General features: G+C 42.3%; 2 protein-coding genes across 3 annotated transcripts in view; one reads left to right on the top strand and one right to left on the bottom strand.

Annotated features, from left to right (window-relative positions):
• Positions 1-456: 456 nt before the first annotated feature.
• On the bottom strand, positions 457-20,365 carry LOC125721151 (metal cation symporter ZIP8-like). The gene is made up of 11 exons (XM_048997176.1): positions 20,154-20,365; positions 14,509-14,662; positions 12,461-14,271; positions 10,919-11,075; positions 9,870-10,039; positions 9,109-9,231; positions 8,086-8,250; positions 2,536-2,743; positions 1,950-2,134; positions 1,090-1,235; positions 457-599 (listed from the first exon to the last, which is right to left on the bottom strand). The coding sequence occupies exons 3-11, from the start codon at positions 12,692-12,694 to the stop codon at positions 482-484; spliced, it is 1,506 nt and encodes a 501-aa protein (XP_048853133.1). The 5' UTR covers positions 12,695-14,271; positions 14,509-14,662; positions 20,154-20,365; the 3' UTR covers positions 457-481.
• Positions 20,366-21,309: 944 nt separating this feature from the next.
• The window catches only part of LOC125721140 (nuclear factor NF-kappa-B p105 subunit-like), a 27,396-nt gene continuing 23,124 nt past the window's right edge, over positions 21,310-25,581 (top strand). For both annotated transcript variants that reach the window (XM_048997156.1, XM_048997155.1), the window contains exons 1-5: positions 21,310-21,599; positions 22,334-22,368; positions 23,075-23,162; positions 24,596-24,636; positions 24,910-25,008. In XM_048997156.1, coding sequence (XP_048853113.1) covers positions 22,336-22,368; positions 23,075-23,162; positions 24,596-24,636; positions 24,910-25,008 — 261 coding nt within the window. In that variant the 5' untranslated portion in view covers positions 21,310-21,599; positions 22,334-22,335. The remainder of the gene's footprint in view (positions 21,600-22,333; positions 22,369-23,074; positions 23,163-24,595; positions 24,637-24,909; positions 25,009-25,581) is intronic.

The following is a 25,581-nucleotide window of genomic DNA, read 5'->3' as shown; positions in this document are numbered from 1 at the left end:
TTTGATTTTCTTCACTTTCATGGTGCTGCTGAGATATGGTTGCTTCATGGTTGCATATAACCTCAACATTAGCTAGTGAATAGAGTCCAAAGATCGTAGCTAGCTAGCTGAATAGCAGAACATGCTTCTGCGTCTCGAAAAATAAGGCGCACGTTAACTCTGCAGTGACTGTTTATGGGCAATAGGGGGCTCCCAAACCTCAGGTGAGTGGTGGGAACCAAATGACTGCATCTTCTTCAAAAGGGAAGTGGACACCTAGTGAAAAGGGTACTGGTTTGTAAATAGTTGTGGAGTTAGGCTTGGTGGAAGTATTTTACAATACTGTTTATCTGCTGCATTCTGTTAGTAATTTTCATTCTGATACACTTTTTAGGATATATTTGTTTATATACCTCATTAATAATTACAAATGACTATCTGATTCTGACCTGTAAATAGGAGAGAGAAATAATCTGCTTTGGCCAATGATTGACTTTATTCCTCATTCAGTAACAGACAGTTCAGTCAAAGGTCTGCATGCTTTCATTCTCATCCGATATCTCTCACCAGCAGTGTTGCTCCGTGGGTTAGATGATAGTAGCACCTCGGATGATAAGATCCTGACGTAGAGGAACAGCCATTTTAACGGTAGAGTAAACATGCTATAAAGAAACATACCTATTTCATGTTATACATGATTTTCATACTCTGCATGAACACACTTGAAATACAGTCATAGTTTAAAACTCCAATAATGCTGAAAATCAGGAATTCATGGTTTGTTACCACTGCTCGCCCTCCTTACCGTAATGAAAAATACATTGTTTGCCAAACGGTGCAGAAGTCGCTTCAACATAAATCAGATGTTTACATAGGGAGCAATATAACGAAGAGCGTCAGGCCTTGCAGTTAACCATGTAAGCACTGTGTCATGTCACTTAAGGCAGTTTGGGGTTTGATTTGGGTTCTGCACACCAGCAATCAGAACTTGGCAGGTCTTTAGGCACAGCTCACAGCAGTGGGCTCGTGTTTCATAGGAGGGACCCTCCCCCAATACCCTGTAGCGGCATCGTGAGGGTGTTCTGTGGGGACTGCAGCAAGGCCCCCTACCCCAGGCTGATATCCCCAGCAAACATGGTGATGAGCAGGATGATGGAGAAGCCGCTGAGCAGGCCAGCGTTCTGGATCAGGAAGAACAGCAAGGCGTTGCTGGTGGAACCCTCCTGCTCCTTCAGGATACTGTTCATCTCGGGGAACTGAGCCAGAGAGAAGCTTTCTTTAGAGGAAGCAGAGAGTCTGCAGCTTATTTCTGAGCGCCCAGGGCACATGGTAGGGTACACCCTGTACAGGATGCCAGTTCGAGTCCAGCCTTAACCCCCAGCTCCCTGGGTGCTGCTATGAGTGGCTGCCCTTCATGGCCAGCTTGCTCTCACTTACAGAGCAAGTTTCCCCACAGGGATCTATAAAGTATCAGTTATTATAGCCATTAATTTGCCTAAACATATTTTGGACAGTGGGAGGAAACCCATGCAAAGTTCACTAGGAATTGAACTCACAACATTCAGGAGGCGTGAATCCATGGTTATATCCACTTAGCTTCCAGTTTGGGAGCTACAGTGATTTCAGCACATCTGATGACCTATTTTAACGTTTTTAATTCTTTTTCTCAAATTTTATGGTGCTGTATCCCCAGGTCAGATTCATGTGTACTTTGTACATTTGGTGAGGAAAACTGATTCTGAGCATCATTGACTATTATTTTACCTCCTTATTTGGTTATCTATTGCCAATATTATGACCTAATGGTTTAAATGTACATACCAATAATATACTTCCTGCTTTATTGTTATGAGAAGTCTTTGTGACTCGTATGAAAATGACGAATTGTGATTATCAGGTAACTTTGAGGGCAGTCATAACCTCATAGAATTTTAGCTATATTTTGCTGCTTAGCACGATGTAACACCTACCATATCGGCTAGCGAGATGTAGAGAAACATGCCCCCGGCAACAGCGAAGATGATATTTGGGGCGAAGCTACTGCCCACCAGGACCCCCAACACCAGGCCCACATAGCAGGACATGGCTGACAACACGTTGAAGAAGACGGCCTGCGGGATACTCATGCCTGCATTCAGCAGGATCACAAAGTCACCTGTAGGGTGAGCAAGAGCCATCAACTTGCCAAGCTTTCAACAAACATGTCAATCAATTCAGATATACTTTCATTCTGTTCCACCCACATTTCCCATTGCTCAAAACATGACCAACCTGCTTTTTTAGAAGAAAACATCAGTTACTTCCAACATGTGCAATCTGCAGAGTCGCATTCAAGGGACCTCAGCTAACCTTTCTGAATATTATTTAACAGTTTTAAACCACCCTGGATGACAACTGCACTATTGTAGAGAACAGTGTGAGGCTTCTGACCATGTTAATGTGCCTCTGCTGGGGTATATTTCTCTGAGACTGAGTGTTTGTTGGGCCCAGCATCTGTCAGATATGTTTTCATGTCTGCTTATGATGTTTTGAATGTAAGAGTGAGTCGTATCTCACCCAGCTCATGCGGGAACTCCTCACAGATAATGGCGATGGAGTTGCTGAAGCCAGTGAGCACAGACACGGTAAACGATGCTCCAATGACCAGGCCATCGATGAAGTTGTGTATCGCATCGCTCAGCGAGATCATCCACGCCACTGTCTTAATTTTGTGCATGGGCGGGCCTCGCAGCCAGCAGCAGTGGCCGTTGGACACCTGCATCTCCTGGGAGTGAAATTTAGAGAAATTTAGGTCGCTACCAGAGGTGGTCAGGAAGAACCTCGGGTCACTATCAGAGAAGGTCATGGAGAACTTCATATCACATTTAGAGGAGGTTAAGAACTTCACCTGATTACCAGACATAATCATGAAGAACTTCATGCCACTAACAGATCCAAAACAGAGAACAGGGGTGCCAGATTTATTAGCGTAGCAAAGTACAAGATTAAAAAGGGAGAAACAGCCATTTAAATGCATCCACATTGACAGTTTGGTAATTCACCTTAGAATGTTGTTGGACTGTGGAGGGAAAGCGGAGAATCCAGAGTAAACCCCAAAACAACACAGGGAGAACTCCACTCACATAGAGCCATGGTGTACCATCACAGTGCCACACCTTTTAAATACAAACTACACTCAGTGACAAAAAAGTTAAGCACCTAGATGGAGTGGTGGAAATTAAATGAATCTGCACATGTTGGTTATGTGACTGTATCACAATAAGTATCAAACGGACAACAGAATTGGCAGTATGGGCACACTGCTGGTCCTATGTCAGTAGGGTGTGGCACCCCCCCCTGGGCCCGGATACATGCGGCGATATAGTGCAGAAGGGAGTAGTACAGCCTTTGTATCCTCTCCTGCGGCAAGTCGACCTACAGCTGTTGTAACTGGCCCTCGAGATCCTGCAGATTGGCACTGGGTCTGAGTTGACGTTTGAGCTGATCCCACAGATGTTCCACTGGGGAAAGATTGGGGCACCTGGCTGGCCATAGGAGGACCTCAACATGATACAGGCAGTCCACAGACACGTGCCGTTTGTGGACAGGCGTTGTCTTGTTGAAAGACTGTACCAGGGTAAGACATGCAGATACAGGATGTCACTGTCGTAGTGCTGTGCCGTCAGGGTTCCTCAAATCACTACCAAAGATGAAATGAAGTCATTCCCTATGGCTCCCCACACCATGATTTCATACACTATGGCTCTCCACAAACAACATTGGCAGGATTGGTCCTCTTCCCTTGGTGCCGCCATACGCTCACACGACCGTTATCCATGATAATGCAGAACCAGAATTCAACATGGTACAACGCCACTTGTCATCAGTCCAAGCCTCCCGGTTACAGCACCACTTCAAACCCAGCTGTCTCTGAGCTGGTATTAACAGCAGCCTACGTCTGGGACAGTGAACCCATAGTCCGGCTGATGCCAGTTGTCAAGACACGGTACAGGATGATATGGGGTGTCATAGAGAGTCCAATACCTGTGTCCAGATGGCAGGCACAGATGTCATGGGGTTCTGTAATGCTTAGCACTCAATACAACAATCCTCCCTTGGTGTGGTCTGTCTTGGGCGACCGGAACCTTTTTGAATAATGTATGTGGTTCCAACACTGGGCGAGTGTGACATCTGCATGCCCCACATGCCGGGCAATTGTGCAATACGACCACCCAACCTCATGCAAACTCACAATGCGACTCCTATCAAACTCCGTCAAGTGCTGGTAATGCTGTCTAATGTGTGTACGAAGCATCCTCTGTGTCTGGTTATTAGACGTGGCAGCTCCTTCCAAATCGAATCATTTACATACCAATCTGTGGTCTGCAAGGGGGCCAAATTACATCCAAATCGGACCATTACTTCTGGGTGCATAACTTTTTTTTGTCACCGAGTATATTAAATACTGCTCCTCAGATCACAGAGTTTCGGTACTGCAACATCGATACATGTCTCTAGAGGTAATTAATTATTCTCACAGCGGAGGCAACAGCTGCTGAAATGTGGGATAAAAGGAACCTCCGCCTTGATCACTACTGGCACTGGAAAGGTTATAGACTTGGAAAGATTTCAGGTGCCCATCAGACATTTAATAAATTATTTTACAGTTTAACAAAGGTGGATAGTTCGGGTCCAGAAAATAAAAATACAGATTTTGTTTCAACCAACCAGTATGATACTCTGTGAGTCTTTATAGGGCCTGAAAGAGATCCATCCATCCATTTTCCAAACTGCTTATCCTATTGGGTCGCAGGGGGTCCGGAGCCTATCCCGGAGGCAATGGGCACGAGGCAGGGAACAACCCAGGGCACACTCAAACACCATTCACTCATGCATGTACACCTACAGTCAATTTAGTAACTCCAATTAGCCTCAGCATGTTTTTGGACTGTGGGGGGAAACCGGAGTACCCAGAAGAAACCCCACAACGACATGGGGAGAACATGCAAACTCTGCACACATGTGACCCAGTCGGAGACTCGAACCCGGGTCCCAGCGGTGTGAGGCAACAGTGCTAACCACTACACCACCATGCCACCCCCTGAAAGAGATCGTATTACATATATAGTAAAACAAAAACATTGCATCAAAATGATACTATGTTACTACTCAACAGGATTTTTTTTCCACCTAAAAAATTTACTCAACTTTAAAAAAGTACTCTGACACAAAGAATCTTTTCAAATGCGCCTTTGGTTGATTAGGAAATCTTCGGTAAGTGTGTGAATCATGTCATTTGTGCCCGCTGCTGACTACCTTTTGTCAGTTGTGTGATATTTATGTCTTTTATAGTCTTTCCTCGTTTTTGTATTAATCCATTTTGAAATGACAAAGTGAAGCGTTTTCTGGCCAAGTGTGCGTGCATATATTAAAAAATACGCTTTTGTATTAATAATTAAATTATGAATGTACTTTAAGTGGAGAAAAAGCTTTTGTTAAAGCAAGATATTATTTATTTAATTGTACAATATGCTTTACATGCACTTGTCATGTAATCAAATGCATATTTGCAAACTTCCCTGTAATAAATAGACATGATCGTAGTTTTGTAAAGGAAAATGTCAAAAGCCGTACTTGATTGTGAACAAACACCCCCCCCCCCCACAATGGGGAAGGGAAAAAAAAGGAAAACTGGAAAGCAGAGAGAATAGTGATGAATATCTGGAATATGGATTCATGTTCCAGTTGCTTAACACACCCTGGGATAATTACCGGTAACCCTTTACTTGAGGGAATTTAGTGACTCAGTCACTACTCACGTTACTACTACACAAATCATGAACAAATATAATGACTGCATGAAAAACATGAACCGTTATGATTGATTAATGATTAACAAATAAGGGAACAGCACATAACGAACACTTAGTTTCTGGTTAATTAATGCATTCACTAAGATTGTACTACTACATAATTTTTCCTCCCCCCCTCAAGTAAAGTGTTATCTAATTACCCTGTGAAAGGTGTGTCATGGCAGCAAAGAGGTTGGGAAACATTGTTATAGGTAAAAGTGAAATGCTGTTCAGGAGATTTATGAAGCATCGATGCTCTGGTGTTCCACATGACAACAATCAAAACATGTAGCATTCCTCTTTCTTACTCTAAAAAGTGTATATTCCCACACCAACACACATATGGGGTTAAGCGTAGAATGGTCATTACAGTGGAATCCCCCTGGGTGCACCTGACCTTCAGCACCATCCTTAATGGCGTAATGACTGTTCCCACTGACTGATGGGTGATTATTACTCCTGAGAGTACCAAGCTGATGGGCTTGATTATCCGGCCACTTGCTGACAGATACCTGGCTGAGCTGGAAGAACGGCATTTCAGCTCTGCTTGGCTGCTTCGGTGATCCCTGCTGAATTTCACTACTGAACAACGGCTACTGAACAAACCCTGATGATATCATGTTTAGGGGGAGGAGCCAGGGAAATCCTAGCTGAATCTGACATAGTTGTAATATATCACAAATAATAGCAATAATAATAAAGGTAAACGTAACAGTGTAGTAAATGTAATTCCATATGAAATTGTAAAATATGATCTGGTGCTGTTTTTCTATATCAGATGCGACAGATTACACCGCTTCCTTATCTGCACAGTATCCAGCGCACTTGACCGCTGTTCCAAATGAATGCTGCCATTGTACACTCAGTCCAGCTGCCCCTCCGGAGCACGGATACATAAGTCATATGACACTGGATCAGTTATCCAGGCCCCTCCCATCGCTCTCTGCTCCATTGGCAGTGGTAAAGATCACAAATTTCAGGAAAGATAAGACATGTTTGATAAAACAGATGGCACAATATAATTTTTCTGCTCCAATCGGTATCTGCCGATACCAATCTGATACTAGTATGCTAATAAGAAAATATAATGGTCAAATGGCGCAAACAAAAGCCATGCCACTACACTACAGGACAAAGAAGTCTGCTTTTTTGTTATATCCAGTAACAAAAATGAACAGAAATATTCCTTAAAGTGCTAACTGTGCAGTCAGCTTCCAAATTAAATCAATCATAAAAACAGTACTGCATACCCCAACTAACCATTTCTAGTCAAAAAGTACACGTAAGTCTCCTTTACAAAAGATTCAGTACAATGGAGCACAGATAAAACCATTAAGTAGTAAGTAAGCAAACTTTTGACAGAATACAAGTCTAAAGACATCAAATATTAACACTAGCCTTATATACATTGCACTCTGCTGTTTTGCTTTTTCTCTTCCTTCAGTAACTATAAGTGCAGTAACTGTCTTCCCACACAGCCGACATGACAGCTGACACACATGCCTGGCTGAACATCTCGCCATTACATGATTCTCAGTTCTGTTTACAGAACGCTGCGCTAACTGTTCCAGAATTTTTGGGTTATACCTATCTCTGATGTAAAATTGGTTCAGTTTCACACCCCCCACTCCCTGATATCCGACCCAGAATCGGCCCGAGTGGGTATCAGATTGGTGTTCTCTCGACTTAAAACTATTGTTCACGTGGTGAACTCAAAACTCTTTTCTTAAAGCCCCTGAAACATCATAAAGAAAGACTTACATTAGGATTTCACCTTCTGTGTCCAGCTCTAAGGTGATTATGCTGTCAATTTCCTCTAAGACGAACAGGTACCATATCCTTGGGCAACACCTCAATTAAAATAATTTCTTATCCTTAACAGCAGTCTATACAGCACTAACCTGTGATGTACCGTCTGCCTATATTTAGACCAAAGTATCTGCTACATAAATAAATAAACATAAATATTACCCGCTACTCATAATAGGTCAGGCTTCTTCTAGTTCTTATCTATCTGGTCATCAGGTGGTTCAGTGGTTAAAGGGCCGACCTGAGAACCGAAGGGTTCCTGCTTGATCTTCCTCTGTTGCTCTATTCTAGCACCTGCTAAGTAGCTATGCACCTTGTGGCTGCCTCAGTATTAATTTACTTTTTCTTCTCTGTGTGATAAAGGTAGCTATGTGCTTCCATTGGCTTGATAATAACTGACTCTGTACGTATTTGTTTATGTTGTGGGGAAACCTGTCCTGTGAAATAAGTCACGGTGGACTACCACCTGCTGGGCGGGAGCGTCGGAGATGATACTGGCCCTGCTGCTGGCCAGGCTGTCAATGCTGATGGTGCTGCAGGCAGCGGCCACCTCGCCCCTGGCCATCACATCCACTTTCGGCAGGGGGGTTGCTGGGGTCTGTTGCGTAGGGCCAAAATGGCTTTGACCATGCTAGCAGGGGGGGGGAGAACATTGAGAGGAGAGTGACCTCCAACTGTCCCACACACAGTAAATAAACACAATTAAACAAACTATTTATGCTTTATTTCCTGGGCTGGGAGCCGCCATTCTATAGGATTACTAAAAGTAGGTAATTTTCCACACTGCCTCTCCTCAAAAAAATAAAATATATGTTTTAAAATAAACTACACAATCTTCCATGAAAACACTTTGTCTGGACAAAATGAAATGACTCTTAACCATGACTCACAGACAAGATATCAGCCAGAAAATTAACACTAAGTACTATTTTTAACATTTTAAATGTTAAGCACTCTATAACCATTTACTGAATAAAATATTGGAAGATAGATGGAGGGATGGACGGATGTTAAGTAATTAGGTTCATAGAAGAAATCCCGGCATGCACTATGTCAGGTAACTTCCAAAGAGTAATCCCACAAACACCAGTCCATATATGCTGAAAAACTGCTTGTCCAATCAGCATTTTGCTGATGCAGATAAATCACAGGAAGCTCAGACCTTCTCAAGCACTCAGTGCTTGGAGTGTGGGAGGGCAGTGCATTCAGTGCAGTGAAAAAGCACTGGGACAGTAACACCTCTGTGGTTGTTTCAGCTCCGTACGCCTACAGGGTGCTTTTGAAAACAACAACAAAAGAACATCAGAGTGTTACTGTCCAAATACTTTGACTGCGCTACACTTGATCATGACACTTATTTAAATAAGTTGTTTGAAAAACAGATGGATCGATTATTAGTGTTGCATTAAAAGTCAATAAACACATCCATCTTCCAAGCACTTAGTACAGGGTTCTGGGAACAATAAGTTCATTACGGGTGCTTACATACCTCATGATTGGTTTTTAGGACCAATTTTAGCATTCTCTCAGTAATGAAAAGCAGATAGAATCCTCCAAATATCCCAATGGCTTTGAGAATGTAGTCATCAGCTTTGGGGTCAAACCCCAGAGCCTGTTAGGTTAAAGGTGAAGCGTCTGTTAGCATTTTAATAATAAAACCAAACTTTAAAGATTATTATCGATTGATCTACAATATCTTTCTACGGTACTTAAGTAATTTCTGTTTATTCTTATAAAAAATAATATGGACATACAAGCAATATCATGTGACAGACCCAGGGTGATAATCAATACCTAGAAAGCAAAGATCGTACTTATGTTCTTGGAAAGAGTGGTCTTGCTAACTTGCCTCCCAAGAACAAACTTGGGACACAATGAATCATGGGATTGTTCTCATTAGGGAGGATGCAATTGATGCATCCTTGATATTTTGGCCAGGCAAGAATGACATCTGGGGATTTTTACCATCTTTCATACTTCTGTTCTTAAGTATTGCAACTGTACTTTGGCAATGGAAGATGATGCCAAAGAGGAACACGACAACACAAGAAGGTTTCAGTACACATATTGATAAATACCCCCGGTCTTATTTTACTTAGAAGAATGACAATCTGTTGGCATTCTGCCCAGGTTCCCTTCACTATCAAGCTTTTTTGGAGACTGCCGCATGACATTCTGCTTCGGTATAGGATGGAATATAAAGGGCACATTGAGTCTGCTGTCCCCAGGCATTGTCCTGTCCTTCGGCACCTCAGGGATGAGCTGCAGCACTGCATTGGAGAACAGTGTCCCGATGGCCAGGCCCATGAAGTAGGTGAGCAGCTTTGGAAAGCAGGGCTTTGCCGTGAAGGGGGTGACCAGCAAGCCCATCAGGGAGGACAGGTTGATGACAGTCACTGCCAGGAAAGCATAGCCCCACACTGCGGATAGGGGATGATGCAGAAAGGAGCCACAGTGAGCCCATGCCAGGCTCTGTACCTCCATGATGTTAAACAGTAGAAAACGGCATATTCCTTATAAAGCTCATGAAGTCTCATGGTAAAATCAAGGATTCTGGGAATATGTCTTAGCCTGTCTTGCTATGAGTCTTATCTTCCCAACAGACAGGAATTATTTCATAAAACAAAAAATATGTAGGTTATGCAGCTATTACTCAAGGCTTAATAGGGCCCTATTAGAACATGTATGTTTTATTATTTATGTGTTCAGCCCTTTTTTTGTATAATATATACAGTGAATATATTTGCTAGCAAATGGTCTATAGAGAATGCATACAAGTAGGCCTAACTACCCAAATAAAGGAAAGTAGTAAAGAACTGGAGAAAGGCGTTGACTGTGCTTCACAAAGAACATTAGCTATGGTGAATATCACATCCGTGCAGGGGGTGGCGGCTGGGGGGTGCATCAGCACCGGGATTGACAGTAACCCCCCTTTTAATGTTCCAAGTGCCACTTTTGGATAACCCATAATCACACTAAATTTCCCCCCACAGCCAACAAAATGTACTGGTCAGCCATGGCCTCCAGTTTGAGTGCCTGCACCTTAAGAAGTCTGCGCATGTCACTGGTGAAACCAAAACAATCAGCTATGAGGACTCTGGAAAAACAGTTTAGATAGCCTCCATGATGACATTTGTAGAATCTATTCTACAGCTGCAGTTGTTCTGCCCAGCTCAAGGCAGCCAGACACACCATTAAGACACTTTAGGTTGATGTTCACTTCATTTTGGTGATTTACTGCACATTTGACTTTTAGTTGAAAAGAACCACTCCGTCCTAAGAATAAGACTGGCTCTCACCTTTGTAGTCCACATGCTTATGTGGGACAGAGTCGGGGCAAGCAGACAGCACCCCCTGGTGAAGGAGAGCCGGGCAGATGTGCTGCAGATGTTCCACACTCAGCTCAGTGTGGTTGATAAGATCATATTGGGACAAAACCTCTGTGGCTGAAAGACACTGTTGCCCAATAAAACAAAGCACAAGTCAGTGTACAGCACCTGGCATTTCACCCACTATAGCAAGTCCATTGACATGCTCTTTAATGTTTGCTGTACATGGTGAGATGTGAGATCAGATGTAATAAGCCTCTTGCAGAGAAACAAATGAATTTTGTATCAACACCCTGCACCCTATAATGTAAACTAGACAGAACAAGAACCCTGAACCAAAAATCATCTTTGTCTATTATACATTTAGCCAGTCACTAACATTTCCCATTTTGACAAATTTACTATTTATATTATACAACCAGCCATTTTCTGTACCCATTTGTCCTATTCAGGGTCCGGAGTCTTTTCCGGAGGCTATGGATGCAAGGCAAGGAACAACCCAGATTGGGGTGCCAACCCATTGCCGCGCAAAATTACATTATAAATGTTTAAATTTTTCATTCTGCAAACGTCGAGCCCATGCCATCCAAGGCGTGGTGCCTCGTGCTAAATGACCAACTCTGACCAGTATAGGTGTTAGTGGTTAGAGGATGGATGGATGATGATATGTACCAGGAATGTTATTAAAATCACAATTGTGCTCCTTTACTAATTATAAAAGTGTAGTAAATCGAGGAATGTGTTATTCCTGATCACCTACACAACTCATGAGATATTTTTATCCATATATGACAACATAGAATTTCTAATCATTAAAACACATAAATCACAAGTAAAACATCCATCCATCCACCCATTTTCCAAACCGCTTATCCTACTGGGTCGCGGGGGGTCCGGAGCCTATCCCGGAATCAATGGGCACGAGGCAGAGAACAACCCAGGATGGGGGGCCAGCCACAAGTAAAACATTTTACATGTAAACCATTAAATAACCATTTGTAGTGATATATAATAGATGTGCAAGCAAGTATCACTTCATTTTAACTACAAAAAAAATTCAGACGTTTTCATTAAAGTGCTGTTCTTATACAGAAGTTAATAGTGCTTTTTGATGTCATCGCAAGCATATCCTTTAGTCAAATCATTGAAGCCAATGTGTGGATCTGGTCAAATCTGATATTCTTTATTGCACTACAGACTAACATATAAAGGGCATTTGTTGCTGGAAACGCTCAGACCTCTATGTTCAGTTTAAAGGTTTGAGATTTTTAAGTTTGAATACTTAATTAATTACTTCGAAATGTCAAATCAGTTGAGACAGGATATTTTATTAATCAGTGCTAGTTTTATTTCTCAATGACGAATCCATTGCCGTGATGCGGAATGCACCTGGTTTATCTCTGAAACGTCACTGAAAAAGGAATTAAAATACCGAATTAAAACCTACAGGCTGCTTACTGTTTATTTGCCTTATGAATGTGCGGCTTTCAAAGAAATGAATACTTTACATACCTTTGAATTTACCAGGGAGTTTTGATCATCCTTCAGTTCGTAAGTTCCTCTTCCCCTTTTCATTATTTCCAAGATACTCTCCAGACTTTCAACTGAAAACGTGTCATTTTGACCATACAAACGAATAATGTCCTGTAAAAATGTTGGCCTTGCTTCGGCATCGGGCATTACAATGAACCCAAGAGCGATATAATGAATAAAAACGGTTGAAATGCTGTGATCGAAGTTATTCATTATTTTTTTTTGTATCTTGAAACGGAGCACCTCGCCTTCTCTCTCGCAGGACAAACCCTTCCCTGTATCCGAAGGCACTATTGTTACGTAGGTGAAATCCTGCAAAAGGTAAAGTGTATCAATCTAGTAAACTTTACTCTTTTCGTTTCTGTGTCGGTAGTATAAAGTTACAGCAGGTTACCGGCTAGAATATACTCCGTTTTTTATAATATATTTCATATACCCTTCTCCGTAATGAAGAGCAGCACCTGTTCGTTGATTCAGATCTACGAACAAAATTGTGATATAACCAGATTATGGTTCAAAGATTCAAAAATTTTGGAATAAAAAAAAGGTAATTTCTTATCGGATTATTTTTGCCTCGGCCTGCGCTGAAAACTAATTATTTCCTCTAAATAAAACGAATATTTCGTTTTAAACATGTGATGTTATGGTAGATTTATATACCAACTCTGAACAAGTCTAGAAAAAGCCCTATCTTGGGCATCCAGGAAGCAGAAGATTTATTAATTGAACTGAAGCAGATGTTAAATATAACAAGCTTCCTGTGGTACCTCTCCGTGCAGAATCATTCAGAGATCAACTGCATTTGACCCTAATACTTTTGCAGGTAATATGCGTCCAGCAGGGGAAGTAGCCGGACAAACACGCCCCCAAAGGGGCTAACTGAGGGCTAATGATGTCCAGTGAGAGGTGCGGCTCATGTTCCCTCAGGACTGTCTGATAGGGAGGAAGGGGCAACGCGGAGGCGCGTCCAGGGGGCACTAACTCCCCAAACAGTACGTCACTTTATGCCCACATTGTACTCAATGCGGTTTCCCATATCAAAGGGGAATATCACAACCCCTCGAAAAATCCAACTTCTAAAACTCCCCCTGCGATTTCTGCAGCAGCAGCTTCGAAGTCACCATTATCGCCATTGTACTTATAAGTAGAGTTAGATCCGTGCTATCTAGATAAAGTTTGGATCATTGAGAAATTGTGATTTAACTTTCTGTCCTGCCAGATACTTTTAATTCAATTTTATTTATATAGCACTTTTAACAACAGTCATTGTCACAAAGCACTTTACATTTAACCGGCCAGAACCCCAGCAAGCAAGCCTGAGGCGACAATGGCAAGGAGAAACCTTGAGGGGAACCTAGACTCGGAAGGGTACCCCATCCTCCTCTGGGCAACCAGGGAGCATGAAACTGCATTTATATTGAGATTCCATCCATTTTCCAAACCGCTTATCCTACTGTCACAGGGCACACTCACACACCAGTCACTCACACATGCACACCTATGGGCAATTTAGCAACTCCAGTTAGCCTCAGCATGTTTTTTGGACCGTGGGGGGAAAATGGAGTACTCGGAAGAAACCCCACAACGACATGGGGAGAATATGCAAACTCCGCACACATGTAACCCAGGCGGAGACTCGAACCCTGGTCCCAGAGGTGTGAGGCAACAGTGCTAACCACTGCACCACCATGCTGCCTCTGTAGTGAGATGCAAGTCCCAGTTGGTTTCATGTTGTTATCTCCAGGAGTCCAGGTGTGGGTTCACACGGTGTAGAGTCGGCTCGGTATCAGCTCGGAAAAGAGAAGATGGAGAAGAGTTATTGCCCTACACCAGGGGTCGGGAACCTTTTTGGCTGAGAGAGCCATGAACGCCATATATTTAAATATGTAATTCCGTGAGAGCCATACAATATGTTTAAAACTAAATACAAGTAAAAGACCAACATTTTTAATGTACAATAAGTCTGAATTATTTTTAATAACGCTGTTATGCTGTTGCTAACCAATGATGAATAAAGTACTTCTTACCATTAATGCGACTTATGGTGCTGAATGGTTCTGCTGGTGGCTTTGTAGTCTGGGTGATACGTCGTGAGGTTAAGCTTCATGCAGGCATTGAGACTTCCATCCGTTAAACGTGATCGTAGGTTGGTCTTAATGTTCTGTGATTGGCTCCAGCCACCTGCAACCATGAACATGAGCGGTAGGAAATGAATGGGTTGAAATACATGAGCATGTTTTATATTTTTAACGTTATTATTTTTTTTATTAAAGATTTGTCTGTGAGCCAGATGCAGCCATCAAAAGAGCCACATCTGGCTCGCGAGCCATAGGTTCCCGACCCCTGCCCTACACCTAACCTAACCTCCAGCAGGACCAAAGTAACTATGACAGCGTGGCTAAAAGAGGGACCTGGAAGGAAGCACAGACAGGGGTTTCCAGGGGTTTTGGTGTCAAGCCAACCCGCCGTCCATAGCTTAAGTGATCGGCTAGAGTGGCAGGACGACAGCACCAATCCCCCCTTTCACCTTTAATCTCTCGACTATGAACCTCCAGATTTCCCTTCACCTTACAAAAGGGGATTTAACTATCCAACTATCCAAGACTAGCTAAAGAGGTATGTCTTAAGCCTTGACTTAAAAGCAGAGATTGTGTCTGGGTTCCGAACACTAACAGGAAGTTTATTCCATAGCTGTGGTACTTTATGAGCAAATGCTCTTCCCCCAAAGGTAACGTTCTTTATTCTGGGTATGGATAGAAGACCTGCATCTTGTGATCTAAGCATACGATTCAGAATGTAGTTGCAAATGAGGTCACTCACATACTGCGGTGCAAGACCATTTACAGCTTTATAGGTTAACAGTAGTGTTTTGTAGTCAACACGAAATCTAACTGGCAGCCAGTGCAGTGAAGATAAAATTGGGGTAATATGATCATATTTTGTAGTTTTGGTGAGGACTCTGGCTGCTGCATTCTGGACTAGCTGGAGTTTATTTAATGTTTGGACAAGGAACCTTGGACTTCCAAAGGTTCCTTGACCTTAAAACATTATGCATGCATGCATGCAGAATCTCCTTGGTAGTGTTCAGTCACTGTTCATGAGAACATCAACCAAAAGATGCTGAACAAAACATCAGTGGCTACTATAAAGAAAATCAATGGTCTTTCACCCGTATAATGAAGTGTTCTGGCATCATGTTCTGGTTGGTCAGCCTGTTGACCTTCTGCCCTCAAAGGTTTTTTCTCCCAGCTTATTGGTTACTCGATCTCCTCTCTTGTCTACTGGATTTCTCTCTTTCCTTCATCAAAAATGTCCATGTTCCTGGGCGGAACACATGGCAATAAAATCTGAATCCTGAACTCGAAAAATCTGTTTGGTCTGACAAGGATCCTGTTATGTCTGGTGTTAACTGTTGTATTCGACAGTAACAGCCACCTCACTTACTAAACGACTTATGAGGACTGGTACATTTAAGTTTTTTTTTAAATAAAGCAAATATGTGACATTGGACGGCGGTATGCTACGCTACCTAATGCGTATGATAGTGGACCGTACTGTACTGGACCATCCCAGCCTCATACGCGTCCCCCTGTCTCATTCTCGCACCTAAAATCGATTAGTAACGATCTGTCTGTCATAAGTCAGGGACAGTCTGTATAGTGGGGATATCACTGCTTTAAAACACAGCACAATACAGGAATAACATGAACTCCACACATGCAAAGCAGTCCGAATTCAAGTCCTTATCTCACTGAGCCATCATGCAACCCACTGTCACCGGTATTGATATTACTAGTATGCTTACTTTACACTATACTATAAATTCATCCATCCATTCATCTTCTAAGCATTAATCCTGGTCAGGCTCGTAGCTATACAGTGAAGATGATAACACCACTGTGTATGAACAACAAGAACCACAAACACACACACAGAGGTTTGTAATTATATCTTTGTGGGGACTCTCCATTCATTTCTATGGGGAAAACTCTAATCCCAATGTAACGACCTTAACCTAGACCTCCACCTGGGTTACATGTGTGTGGAGTTTGCATGTTCTCCCCATGTCGTCATGGGGTTCCTCTGGGTACTCCAGTTTCCCCTCACAGTCCAAAAATATGCTGAAGCTAATTGGAGTTGCTAAATTTCCCGTAGGAGTGCATGTGTGAGTGAATGGTGTGTGAGTGTGCCCTGCGATGGGCTGGCCCCCCATCCTGGGTTGTTCCCTGCCTCATGCTCATTGCTTCCGGGATAGGCTCCGGACCCCCCCGACCCAGTAGGATAAGCGGTTTGGAAAACGGATGGATGGATGGATGGTGTGTGGAAGTGAGCACATTGCCCATAGGTATGTATAAGTGTGCTCTGTGATAGGTTGGCCCCCATACATCCTGGGTTGTTCCCTGTCTTGCAGCCATAGCCTCCAGGATAGGCTCCAAACCCCCCCACAACCCTGAATCAGACAAGCAGGTACAGAAAATGGATGGATAGATGAATGGATTTTTATTTACATCCATCAAAAGGATATGAATTATGTTCCCACAGTCCTGACCAGTTTAAATAGTTAGTTGTGCAGTGTTTACTGGGTTTCCCTGCTTAGACTGCTGTCCCCGTGACCCGACCTCGGATAAGCAGTGGATGATGGATAGATGGATGGATGGATGGATGGATGGATGGATAAAATTACCATGCAGAAACATATTAATCCAAAACAAGACCAAACCAAATTCATAGGACTATTTATGAGTGTCTTTGCAGATAAGCTAATTATCTTCAAACTGGTTCAAAACCATTATTTGACCTGTCAAACGAGTGTCCCACTCCCACGTGCAAAAAGCCACCAAACAACAAAATGAATTCACAACTATTAATGAAAAACTTTAAAAATGAGCTCCAGGGAGAATACAAACAGACAGAACTCCCATATTTATCTTTTTGACAAATCTCTTTCAAAGACCATCAACCCATAAGGCAACTAACAAAGGTAAGTGTTAGAGGTAAGTACATGGTTCACTAATGCCTTCCAAAGTCTTCAAACCCCAAAGCATTCCCCACATACACAACATCAAACATGGCAGACAAAGGAGCTACAAAATACCAGAACTCCACCACCCATGAAATCCAAATTTAATCAGGAGGAAAACAAACTTGGCAAACCAAGTGTATGACAGCAAGTCTTCACTGAAGTCCCCCAAAGATCTAGCAAAAAGGCTCTGATAATTTGAGACAGTTTTAACCACCCAGCAAGCGTAAATACCTGTCTAACAAACAGCTACTTGTCTGTGGGTGTGTTTGGTGGAATCCTGAGGCGGAACTTTCCAGAGTGTTAACGCTTCTGCTCACTGGTGCCCCTTGTGGCTCTGGCTGCATCCTGCTAAGCATGTGACATGCCCATTGTCTGATGTTCTCACTAGCAAATGTAAGAATTCAGATACACAGACAAAACCACGAGTAGAGGACATGGTTCTACGTTCCAAGTGGAGAGTCCCTTTGTATTTTTGTTTTTTTCTTTTTGCAAAATCAAGTATTTGCAGGCTGATAGTAGGAGAAATATGAGAAAATGCTTGTTTGTTATATGAGTAATGATAGTCATTTCACAGCTGAATGCACAGTGGTTGGACATAATAGCCTCCTGAGCCAAGCCAGGCAAGAGAAATAGATAAGAATGAACATCTCTGAAAAATACCATCAGTCGACCATTATAATGCATTCTGACATTTTATTTTGCATCTCAAAAGTAAATTCCGTGATGGGTGGGATTACCATGCACTGTTATTGGTTACATGACCAAATCCAGTTGGACTAAACCCCGCCACTGACCTCATGGCCGTGTACGGCTTCACTGATGGCCGCGTACGGCGCCACTGTTGGCCACTTATGGTGCCACTGATGGCCATGTATGGCTTCACTGATGGCCGTGTATGGTTCCACCTGATGGCCGTGTATGTCGCCACTGATGGCCGTGTATGATTCCACTGATGGCCGTGTATGGTTCCACTGATGGCCGTGTATGTCGCCACTGATGGCCGTGTATGGTTCCACTGATGGCCGTGTATGTCGCCACTGATGGCCGCGTATGTCGCCAATGAAGGCCGCGTATGGTTCCACTGATGGCCATGTATGTCGCCACTGAAGGCCGCGTATGGCGCCACTGTTGGCCGCGTATGGCTCCACTGTTGGCCGTGTACAGATCTCAGTCCTCTTGTCTCCCAGCAACACAAAAAAGTTTTACTGAACTCTAGTTTTAATTAAAGGGCATTAATATATTTCAAAGTGAATACTTTCCTATCTAGAAATGTCCATGATGACAGGAAAGAAATAAACACGCAAGAAATATAAGAATAAATTAAATGTTAGTGTAGAGAATCTACATACCTCTTCAGCCAACCTCATGATCAGAGCAAAGATGTATCAGCAGTATAGGAAGGAAGGTAAATCATACATATAATTCAGTTATACCTTTATCAATAATCATACACTTTTATAAATTACATTTCTGGAAATTTGTGTAACATTTATCAAGTATTTTTCTAATCACTAATCATTCATTAAACAGCGCCCGGCTAGCTCAGTCAGTAAAGCATGAGACTCTTAACCTCAGGGTTATGGGTTCGAGCCCCATGTTGGGTGATAATCCCCCCCCCCCCCCAACTTCGTACTTTAATCTTGGTATTTACATCAGTGGGGATCTGACCTGGACTCACAATCCACAACAACTCATCAACCAGGCGCACAAAAGACTGTACTTTCTGAGGAGGCTGAGGAAATGTGGCATGCCAACCAAAATCCTAACCAATTTCTACAAGGGTACAGTAGAGAGTGTCATCACCAGTTCCATCACAGTATGGTATGGTAACTGCTCTGTGCAGGAGAGGAAGGCTCTCTAGTGTGTAATTAAAACTGCAAAGTACATTTCTGGAACATCCTTCCCCTCTCTGCAGGACATCTATGACAGCAGGGTCACCAAGAGGGTCCACAACATCATCAAAGACAACACACACATCCAACACATCGCGTTCACACCCCTCCCATTGGGAAGATGCTACAGAAGCATAAAGTCCAGCACCACAAAAAGCTTTTTCCCTCAGTCAGTCAGACTCTTGAACAGTTAAACAATAAAAGCTCAAGTTTATCTGACCCCATATTCATATCCATATTCATATCCAACTCTTACTGTACATCATTCAGCACTCTGCACTTTATCAAGTGATTCTTATATTTTTGTAATTTTTTTTCTTAATTTATTCTATTTTTGTATCTATTTTAAAGGGTGAGCAAACAAACTAATTATTTCATTACATGGTTCTAAGATGTACATGTTTTTTACTGTGTATATGACAATAAACTTCTTGACTTATTGTTGCAGAGGCAAACAATGAGGTAGCTAACTTTAAAACTGCCTGTTCAGTAAATACAGGTGCCAGGCTTACTCAGGTGTGTACTGTTTTTTAAATACATTTTTCTGTTTTATTTCTCAGTTCTTGTTCGGTATAGCTAGCACCCAACCATGCTCTTTGTGCTCTGTCAAAGATCAATAAGCCCTTTTTTGATCACCCTTTGTCCTACTAAAAGAGTCCTCTACAGTCGTTTAAATGAGAAACTAAATGGAGATCTTGACTCCAAATACCCTAAAGCCAAATTCAGTAAAATTAAGGTAGTTAGTTGAATTACTCACCGTACAGTAATTTGTTAAAGGATCCTCTCTAATATAATATATAATGATGATGATGAAAATAATAATAGTAATAATTGTGTTGCCGGTCAGAAACATAATCATTTGACATGTTAAAAATTCTACAACAACACTTGTTAGCGAGCCAGAATGTTAACCAGCGAGTTCTCACGCACGCGCAGACAATAGACCACTGTTGATCAGCACAGGTGGTGTCGCTTATCGTAACTTTAAAACTGTTGATAAAAGTTTACCGTTTCACTGCACTGCTTGTACTTGTGTTTGTTGGCAATACATCTGCCCTCTCCTGGTCTGGTGGAATATCATTGCTGTATGCATGCAACCATCCGCATGCGCAGCAAAACGTAGTATGAACACAAGCTGTCGGGCAACTGGGCTTTAGAACTGCCTGAGTGCAAGGTTGCAGGGTTGAAGACGTGCAGACTTTTTAAAAGTGCAGAATGCCTATCTACTCTGGATGTTTCATTTCCATATACTTTTATTTAGGATATTCATTTGACATATTTTGTTAAGAATTCTGCAGTCAAAAAGTATTTTCGTTATTTGTATCATAAACATATGACAAGTACTTTTATAGAATAGTGTAATGCGAGTTTTATAGATCCATAATGATGTTTCTTTTTATATTTTTGTATTTGACTTTTGTATTTGGATTTATGCCTACAGTATTTTTCGGCGATGCAAATGGCCTGCTGATAGATTTGATGGGAATTTCTTTGCTTAAAGAGCTCAATATGTTGTTTATTATCTATTTTCTTCTTGATATGTCAGTAATAAATTTATTGGCATAGTAAAACTCGATCGGTAGCGTCATTTATCAAAGTTCCTCAAGAACTCATGCAAAATGGACTGGTCTTGAGCATAAAACTCCGATCTGAAAATTAATCCGACTCAGTACCTGGAGGAAAGTACAATACAAGAGGATGCAGTGTCTGCGCGTGTGTGTATATTGAGGCTTTTGTGGAGACTTAATTTTTAATTGTCTATTATGCATAGCTGATATTTTAGCCGAATTCCACGGAGAAGTCATTTTTCAGCAGAAAATAAAAATCCCCGTAGAGACAGAAATGCAGTTTCCTTTCTCCAACGTTGATCGCCAGATGGCAGCAAAAACAATAAAAGGTATCGTGTCCTACGTCACTGGGAATTTCCAGCAAGGAAGTCGGGCTTTTTAACAAAACACTGAAGGGACATACTTTCCTACACTGCCCTATGCTGATAGCAGAAAAAGGCTGTTGTTTTCCTAGCGTGACTTTCCGAAATCTATTTAATAACTTATTTAGTCTGTGTTTTTTCTTTAAAGCGAAAGCCGAAGACTGACAAGCGCGGCGGCTTTGACGACTCCGAGGGCGACCTTTTAACTTCGCTGTTAGTTTGGAGCGCAGTTGTCATCCGATAAACCTGGACGGAGTGTGATCCGAAAAGAAGGTAAGGCCTGTCTTATCGGCCATCGGATATTTTTTTCCTACTATGATCGACACTTTCCCATCTCTGCTGTTCATGTGAGGCTAGAAAATAGGTAGAAAAACTGGCTGCTGTCCCCTAACCCCTGGCCTTTTCCCGCACAAAGTGCGTGTTTTGGTGTGTTTTTAGAGGAGGAAACAAAGTAACCGAAGCGCTACTTTGCAAAACGGAAGTACGTTAAGGTAAACCAAAAGTAGTTAACCCTGCTTAATTATCAGTCACGATGATCGTCGGCTGCCCGCCCCTGTGTAAACATTACGCCACAATTTCAGTATATTTTTCACGTAATCACCTGCGCATATACAGATTGTGTTATACTGGAGTGATTAAACGTAATGCCGTGTACTTTTATAACAAGTTTAGTGCCCCAATGAAGTACATTACCCGTGTGATAATTATTCCTTGCATAACGCATCAGCCGTTTCACCCTCGTTGCGCGTTGTTTTTCACCAAATTACGTGGATGATTTGTGTACATTCTAGTTATTTAGTTTCCGTAAGAGCTATCAAAAAACATATCGAACTTATTTTTCTTGATCCGTCTATCAGCTTTGCATAGTAAGTAGACCAGGTGTCCATGCATGACTCGTGTGCCTAGTACATAATAAAGACGAATCTAAAGGTGCGAACATGCGATTGGACGTGCTATCTCACAGCCTTGAGTTAAAATATTAATAAAATAAAAACTTTTTTTGTTAGACATGGCCGAGGACGACCCCTACCTCCAAGATCAGGTAAACTCCACCCAAAAGACCCCAATAAATCAGTATGATGTAATCTGAGAGGCACCTTATACATGAAACTATATGATTCTACCATTTACAACACACACACACACACACACACACACACACACACACACACACACACACACACACACACACACACACACACACAAGCTAATAGTTCAGTTTATTGAGGAATTAATGAGTTTCACCTTCACTTAATGTCTTTGAAATATGAATGTAATCAATAGCGTAATTTCACTGAGGGGTGACATTATGGAGCTGGATGTTCTGCCCATGTCATACAAGTTTCCTCCAGGTTTCTCTTGTAGTCCAAAGACATGGTGATTGGCTAATTAGGATAATTGTTGTCTCTAAATTGGCTGTGTTGTTTGTTTTTGTGTGTGTGTGTGTGTGTGTGTGTGTGTGTGTGTGTGTGTGTGTGTGTGTGTGTGTGTGTGTGTGTGTGTGTGTTCCCTGCAATGGACTGGCCACCTACCTCAGCTTTGTGCCCTGTGTAGCCTGGGAGACGGTCTTGTAAACCTAGAGGATGGATGGATGGATGGAATATCAGTAGCAGGAATACCACTGTGTGAATGTTAGGAAGTGCACAAAATGTTAATGATGGATCCTGGGAGAGTTTGATGCTTAGACTCCTGCAGTCCACATTTTTAAATCAATGATGCTTTCTCCACCTCTTGTTTTTTATTTTTAGTTTTTAGATATTGACCATTTTCCACATTGGATGGGAGATGCCCTGAACAGTTTCACTCCTATGTCACACACCAACTCATCTAGGATTGGTGAGTACAGCTCACTGGTCAGATGTCTGGTATTTTTGCCTGGAACTGCAGCTTGGAGTTAATTCCTATAATGTATGGGTTTGAGTTTTAAGAACATGAAAATTCTTGAACTTTTTTAGAAGTTCATACTTAGTGTCAGGTGAGACATGGAAAAAAGCTGAGTGACTGTATTTGTGGTAGATAGAAGTTCTTAAATGAAGCTTAATTGTCTGTCCTTCTCGCCCAATTATGTTTGTGCTACTGAATTTTGAACTTTATTCTCAGTTATAACATTAAATTTAAATGTGGGTGTGGATGATGTAACATAGTAAGATTTTTTACATCGATATTCAAACACACCATTCCTTGCAATATCCAGTTTCCGCTATGCAGAGCTAAGGCTTTGCTGGCTGTGTTTTCAGTGGGCAAATGCGCGCGCACCCACACGCACATGCACAGAGCAAACAAGAACTGTACGTATGACATTATTACACTATGACATCACAAGACTATGGGGAACCTACTTCGGTTACTCTCTGTCCCCTCCTACCCAGCTCTCACTTCTCTATTTCCCCTCCTACTCCCTCTCTCACATGTTCCCCAACTTAAAAAAAAAAAAGGGAGCCAGTCAATTAGATGAAGGATCAGTGGTTTAGGAGACCATGCATTCATAAACCAGATGGCAGTTCCTGCCACAGATTGGTGATCTTTCATTTTATTAAGCCGGGAGGGCAGTGACAGTATCCACTGTGATTTCTGAAGTAAGTGAAATGAGTAACTAAGACACAGTCTGCGACTGTGGGAAAGCCCATGTAAGGTCTGCATGCTTTTCACGGGTAACACTGACACGGCTTTGAAAAAAAGGAATCACACAAGTGTTTTGTGGGTGCAACAAGGTGCGTGACTGGTTGGCTTGCTGAGGGTTAGTGGCATGAGGGCCTTTATTGCAACGTTCTTGATGTGCGCACACTTCCTGTTACTGCGGAACAGCCCGTCAGGAGTTGCAATCTGGCCGACTTGTTTTGAACACTTCCTGAATTGCTGCCTGCAGAAGGTGCTGGGTGTCATCGGTTCGAGCGAGCCTGCATCCTCTAATAACGGTGACAGCTTGTGGAGGCCCTCTATAACTTTGCCAGACGTTCAAAGTGTCGTCGTCCCGTCATATTGCTGGGTTTGCCCAGAGATTTGAAAGTCCACACTTAGGTTGTTTCCAGGAGTATGTTTCACTACACCAGCAAGCACCTATGTAGTAAACACAGACATGCATGCTTTCATGACACTTGGTTCCCATTTCCCACCCTGAGGGTTCTTAGCAGCAGGAATTTCCCACCACCTCCGCCCGGGAAGATTTGTACAATTCCACCTTTCTTCAGAAATGTAATACTGCTGTGTCTGGTTATGCACTCATGTACCAATGGCCTCTTAAGCCTTGTTGTACTTTTTCTTTATCGCAGCAGATGGACCTTTCCTTCAAATTATGGAGCAGCCAAAACAGGTATGCTGAGATGCATTTCAGTGTTGCATGTCTCTCTAATCGCATGTAGTCTTTGTATCATTCCATGAAGAGGATGTAATTTTTGAAGTTTGATTGCTTTTTTGAAGCTTATGTTAGCATTAAGGTGATAGCCATTAGATTATGAACATGTGTACCCTGAAAAATGGTTCTCATAAGCACTGAGCTAAGGGGTTGGTCTCCTTTTTTCTACCCTTTGCCAAGATGGTGCCAATCCATAGTGGTTATTTAACTAGAATGTTCTGCGCCCTACAGAGGGGTTTCCGTTTCCGCTATGGCTGTGAAGGGCCATCCCATGGGGGTCTCCCGGGGGCCTCCAGTGAGAGGAACAGGAGGTCCTACCCCCAAGTGAAGGTGAGTTTTCCAGTTGTCCCTGTGCTTTCTCTCCCTAGAGATACAAAATAGCTCTATGGCCTTTTTTGTTTGAGCTGCCTTTTGAGACAACAATAGTAAATTCATGTTCTTGAATCTTTACTGATAGTGTAAAACCATGCGGGCAGTTTGTGGCTCGGTGGGCTAAGCCTCTGTGCCTGTGATTAGAAGGTCACCGGGTCACGCCTGGCCTCAGCAGAATAGTCACATGTCCAGGTACCCTCGAGGAAAGCCCTTAACTCCTGATGTAGGTGGTCGCCTTTCGCTGTGATCCCCAAGCTTGCTCTTGTCTATATGTGTCTCTTGGAGAGCAGGATGGGGTTGGTGAAAAGATAAACCTATTATTAATTCTATTGCAATCTGTCCGGGTCTGTATGCGTACAGTTTGGATGTTCTTCCCATGTCTGCGGAATACCTCTCAGTATTTCGGTTGGTGTCTATAAATGGTCTATAGTGTTTGTGTGCTTTTACTAAAAGATGAATGAAAGTGTATTGAAAGGCCTTAGAATCCTAATTTAAGTAGTTAAGAATAAGTTCGTTTGAAAAAAACCAGCT

Source organism: Brienomyrus brachyistius, unplaced genomic scaffold, assembly GCF_023856365.1.
Source record: "Brienomyrus brachyistius isolate T26 unplaced genomic scaffold, BBRACH_0.4 scaffold32, whole genome shotgun sequence".
Taxonomy (NCBI): Eukaryota; Metazoa; Chordata; class Actinopteri; order Osteoglossiformes; family Mormyridae; genus Brienomyrus; species Brienomyrus brachyistius.
This window is presented reverse-complemented; position numbering and strand designations above follow the sequence as displayed.